The sequence below is a fragment of the Vipera ursinii genome, assembly GCF_947247035.1.
Source record: "Vipera ursinii genome assembly, chromosome: 6".
Classification (NCBI taxonomy): domain Eukaryota; kingdom Metazoa; phylum Chordata; class Lepidosauria; order Squamata; family Viperidae; genus Vipera; species Vipera ursinii.
Window position 1 is genome coordinate 59,618,630 of NC_139515.1, and position 5,925 is coordinate 59,624,554.

Consider the following 5,925-nt stretch of genomic DNA (forward strand, 5'->3'; position numbering starts at 1 on the left):
AAATATTCTTGTTTGTTTCAAACAATAAGCACTCTTTGTAGAGGGAAGAAAAGTGTGCTATAAATTAAAATCTCATGCCAGGTTTCATTGCTTTGGTAATTTCCAAGTATGTGGAACTTCAATTTCCAGGTGGTCCAATATACCCTTAGGCAACAATACCACATTCTCCAGGACTCATGTACTGTATAAACCATGCACAAAACTATGTTGTCAAAGAACTAAAGATTATGCTACTTGTATAATCAGATGGTAGAGATATCACAATATGGGACATATGCTTTTTAATTGTTTCAAGTATTTAATGAGTTACCCCCAGTACATTGTACCTGTTTAATTTCTGCCAGTTGCTTAAAAACTGAGAGATTAAAAAAACAATATAATTGCTATCACACTATGTTATGGAAAATTTCTCAGTTTGTCACATACACAAAATTTTGATGAATGGATTTAGATCTAGCATTCAGCACTAGACAGTTATTCTAACATCTATACAAGATAACATTTGGACATGGAAGGGACAATTATTTGTTAGCAGTATTTTGATTCATTTGATACAGTGGTTAATCTCTCAATTCAAGCTACAGAAACGCTGTTCAAGCCCCCATTCACCCAGTTTCTTTTTAAGTCCAGTCCCAAAGGTGGTTTTTCAAGAGGCAGCTGGACTTTATTTTTCTTTGAAGACGCTTCAATTCTCTAATGGAGACTGAGAACCTCCATAGACTTTTTAAGTTCAGCCTTCCCCAACAGGGAAGAACTGCTAAGCGCGTCATCTTTAACCTATTAAAAAACACACGACATAATGTTTTTATTGTTGCTGAAACTAGATGCTATATCAATCATATCATGTACTTGTAAATATAATTAACAGTTGTGTATAAATGACAATTGCTAATGAGTGAACGTGGAAACACGGCCCATTAGGTTCTGTAAATGTCACCGTTAGGGAATCTGAATACGATCAATATTTTAGGTCGAAGCCACTTCTCTACGCGAGTTTTCTGTAAAACAATCAGCCAAAGGTAGAGGTCGCACTTGCAGGAGCTGAGAAATCTTTGAGGTCTGCATCCTATTTCCTGCGGACGGCCGCTCTTTTCCAACGTCACTTCCTGGAGCGCGTCTATCTTATGTATCCGCGTATTTCACGTTTTTCCTCCGTGAAGCTTTCGGGCCGAGGGGATCCGGAGCAGAATCTTCGGGTGAAACTTCTACTTAGCAGAAATGGTGAGTGGGCCAAATCCAGACATTGCGGAAAGCGAAGGCGCTAGTTGAGGGTGAAAATGCCGAAACTTGACAGCACTTGTGCAGCGTGGAGGAGAGCGCGAGCCCAGGAGACCACGCGGAGGACGCTTAGCCGGGCACGCTCAGCCTCCGTTTCCATACATGCACCAATGAAATCACGTGCTAAGCAAGACTCCTTGCATGCAGCACCCGGCGCCTTCCTCTGTTATTTTTTTAATTATCGTGCTCACTGGAACAATCCCAGTCTGTTTTTACTATTATGCTGAGGTTGGAATATTAAATCTCATGCCACAAGAATCGGTGCTTTTGCGATGGATCCCTTTTATTTTCATCATGGTGGTATTGAATATGAAATGCATAATAGGATAGCCTACTTTGTTCTCCTAACACAGGGGTGTCAGACTCAATTTCATTGAGGGCCGCATCAGCATTGCAGTTGCCCTCGGGGCCGGGTGGGTATGGCCAGGGTGGGCGTGGCCTACTGGGTGGGCGTGGCTAGAGTGCATATGGCCTACTGGGTGGGCGTGGCCAGCTCTACATCGTTCGCATCAAGGGTGCCTATGGGGGCCTGGGCAGGAGTGGGATAGATCTGAGGGTCTCTGGCAGAAGGAGGGTCTCTGGGCCAGGGCCAAGGCAGTGGGGGCTGTTCCCTCACTGTTTCCAGGATGGCTTCGCGGGCCGCATGAAACCACTTCGCAGGCCAGATCCGGGCCCCAGGCTTTGTGTTTGACATGTCTGTCCTAACAGCTTTCTCTGGAAATACCCAAGTATTTGTAGCAGGATTCGTATGAATCTGTTTCCTTCATGGCTGCGTAAATACAAATTCAGCCTTTTTCAGTCCAGAACCGTGTTTTTTTGTCTATCTGTAGATGCTAGATCAAACTCTGTACTCAAGAATGGGAGCTAGCACCTTTTGGTAGCATTTATTCATATTTATGAGAGTTGTCAACTGCTTGAAATAAGTGAGCTTGCAGAACTTAAATATAAATGCAAGTCAATATATTAAAATGGCAATCCAATTAAGGCTTGATTTAATTTTTTTGTTAAAAGTAGTATATTAAACATTAAATAAAAGTGCCACTGGTACAATTAATCCTTGAAGATCTGAACCAGCTGTTTCCACTTGCTTTCAGAAAACCATGAAGATGGGGAGGGAAGGTGTCTTCCCTTTCTCAAGGTGAGGTGTGATGGAAAATGCTGCTGGCCCCTCTCCTGAGGGGGGCAAGGACTTTTACTAGGTCATCCCTAGTGATTCTGATAGAATCAGAAGAATCTGTGGAAAAAGGTGATCCCTAAATCCCAAAGCTGTAGGACTTTGTGGATCATAACTGCTGCCTTATATTGCATTTGAAAACATTTAGTAATAAGTGCAGTTTCTATACTAAGGTGTAACATGACACTCATGACTGACCATTGACCAATATCATTCTGACAAGCTGAAGTTTGGGGAGATCTTAAAGAGCATCCCATATTCAGTGAATACCAGTAGTGGTCTAAAACATGAGTGACTATTTTCAGGATATCCTGTTTCAGATTAGGCTGCAGTTGGCATTTCATCAGAAAGTCTAGGAATAAAACCCTTGCCATTGTCTCTACCTGCTCTTGAATATGTTATAGTAAAAAAATAGAAAGTTTTTCGAAGTGACTTTTGGAGATTGCTTATGAAAGGGAATTAGCAAATACAACAGTTCTGATAATGGAAGATTCACCTGGCACAAATACAGTTATGTTCTTTAGAATAGTTAAGATAGGCAGTTGAGGAAGAAATGCTGTTTTCTGTAGCTCAAATTCTGATATTTTTCTACAGACTGAGGCAGAAGTAAATCCAAAAGCTTATCCTCTTGCTGATGCTCAGCTCACCAAGACACTACTGGATCTTGTACAGCAGTCTTGTAACTACAAACAGTTACGCAAAGGAGCCAACGAAGGTGAAATCTGCCTTTAAAAATGTGCCTTTATCAAAATGTTATTATATGGATGTTTGGGGGGGGTGTTGTCTCCTTTTAAATACTTTGCCCAAAGTAATCAAAACATTTTAAATACATTACTCAAGGGCAAGAGAAACTTAATTCAGAATTCAGTATGTTTGAAGATAGTCATAAGAACTCAGCAAACTACAAGAATTTAACAGCTAAACCAAATAAAAGTTGACAAATGATGGATTAGATCAGTGATGGCGAACCTTTTAGAGACTGAGTGCCCAAACTGCAACCCAAAACCCACTTATTTATCGCAAAGTGCCAACATGGCAATTTAATCTGAATGCTAAGTTTTTAGTTTAGAAAAAATAACTCATACATTAACATCTTTTGTCTTAAAAGAAAAACACAATAACAAAGCTTTCAATGATACAACTTTTTACTGAAAGGTAAAAGTTTGCATTCGGCATGCTTTTGAACAATTAATGTGATTTTTGCTGTTGTATGCACGCTGATAATTTGTCTAATCTTGGCTTATACTTTGTAAGTTTGAGAGCAGCACATGCAGCACTCAGGTCATCGGTTAGTCTATTTCTGGTGTCAGATTTGATATAATTCAAAGCTGAAAATAGCGCGCTCGCCCCGGAGGCTTGTTTTAGCTAGGAAGGGGCTTGAGAAATGGCTTTCTCCTGCGAACTTAGCCAAAGAGCAAGGTGCGCATGCCTACAGAGAGGGGTCCAAGTGCCCCCGTCTGGCCCGCATGCCATAGGTTCGCCACCACTGCATTAGATAATGTATTGCGCTTAGTAAGTGGAAAGGAAATAAAGAGGAACAGATCTACCAGTTATTACCAGATGGTCGAGATGATGATTACAGGAAGTCCTGACCCTTAATTAAATATATCCTTAAACATATTGATACTTTTCCTTAGTGGTAGCCTACTCCTGGTATTTCCTCAAATGTGCTGAACACAAATAATTGGCATCAGATAGAAGCACTGAAAATAAAAATAAAATGAAGAAAAATAAAACTTTTTTGAGTGTTTGCTTTCATTGTTAAAAGAAGTCCCCACATGGGAAATATTTGGAATGCTGCATAATATACTGGTTTGTATTATGCCCTTTCTAAGGTAGGTCAGTTCCCCAAAGGCATTTAACTTGCCATGTGTTTGGGTGAGAACTTGTACTCATACAATGAAGCCCTCAGAAAGATGCAGCCAGATATTCAATTTATTGATTTGCAAGCATTAAGCTATTTCTTCAGTGATAATAACCACTAGGCAAATCCCACAATGTGAAAAGATACTTGAAACTATACTTGATTAAGATGAACACAAATCTTGAAGCAAAAGAGCAGAATGAACTATAGAATACTATTGCATGAGTGCCTGATAGTAATTAATATTGATTTCCCTTTCCACAGCCACTAAAACTTTGAATAGAGGAATTGCAGAATTCATTGTGATGGCTGCAGATGCTGAACCTCTTGAAATTATCCTTCATCTCCCACTACTTTGTGAAGACAAGAATGTGCCCTATGTGTTTGTGCGTTCCAAGCAAGCCTTAGGACGGGCATGTGGTGTTTCTCGGCCTGTTATTGCCTGTTCCATTACTATCAAAGAAGGCTCACAACTCAAACCTCAAATTAATTCTGTCCAACAATCTATTGAAAGACTATTGGTCTAAATCTAACAGAAGTAACTCAAAAAACCAAGACTTTATATGAATATTTTAACAGCTATTGCTTTACAATGTAAGTCATGCTCTTGTAAGATGGATGGCCATATAAATGATTAATAAATTTTATTAGGTTTTTTAATGTAGTGGATTACTTTCTTCAGTCATGGGTTGCTGTTTAGGACCATAATTAGAGATTGTGTTCTTTTAAGTCAAGAGACAAATTCATGCTCATAATATTTAGGACAATAATTTGCAGTTACTAGGCAGTAATGACAAGAGGTAAAGATTTGTGAAAGTTTGAGTTAGAAAGAGTTCTAATCCCAAATTGCTGAAGTTGGTGAGCAGCTTGCTGACTTTAAGGATGGGGACTACCTGGAAACCCTGTAGCATGGTCAAATGTTTTCAACTTCCTTTTTTATGGATTTTGAGGGTGGGAATTGGAGGCTTCCCACAGAACCTGCCTGAATTTCTATCCTAAAACCACCAAATGTTCAGGAAATGGGCTGAACTTGCTCTATCAGAATTCAGCAAGTTTACCAGTGAATTTCAGTGACATGACCTCAGGATGCTTGGGACCCAAATAGGGACTTCATATTGTTCACCTCTACTTGAATGTTGCATATCCTTGCTTTAAGTCTGTCTGCTGCAAAACAAATCTTCAATGGGATTTAAACTAATTCTTTGATAATAACTAGCTTCATTTGAAGATGAGTTTGTGTATATGTTAGGTTTTAAATAAAACAAAGTACATACTATTCTATTCAATAACAAATCTCCTGTTGAAGGTTATTGGTTTATCGAGCTACCCTAGAAAGAAATCAACGTTTCCTCCCTAATCTGATAGTTTGATAGGACAGCAATATATGAATTTTTTTTTCATTTGCTTTTTGTTGCTATAGCCAGAGGCTTTTTCCCCAGAAATAAGTAACATGCCCAGTATCTTCTCTGAAACTGAGATAAACCACTGATTCTGATAGGCATACTCTTCCAAATTTTACCTAATCAATGCTGCTTTCTAGAAAGTTAGATGTGTTGGGATGCTGGCCTCTAACCAGCTGCACAAGGATGAGATAACAGCAAGCTGTTGG

The 5,925-nt window shown here is 39.4% G+C and overlaps 1 protein-coding gene across 1 annotated transcript; it reads left to right on the top strand.

The window, feature by feature from the left end:
- The first annotated feature begins 1,107 nt into the window (after window positions 1-1,107).
- On the top strand, window positions 1,108-5,452 carry SNU13 (small nuclear ribonucleoprotein 13). The gene is made up of 3 exons (XM_083365340.1): window positions 1,108-1,221; window positions 3,047-3,167; window positions 4,581-5,452. The coding sequence occupies exons 1-3, from the start codon at window positions 1,219-1,221 to the stop codon at window positions 4,841-4,843; spliced, it is 387 nt and encodes a 128-aa protein (XP_083221466.1). The 5' UTR covers window positions 1,108-1,218; the 3' UTR covers window positions 4,844-5,452.
- Window positions 5,453-5,925: the final 473 nt, after the last annotated feature.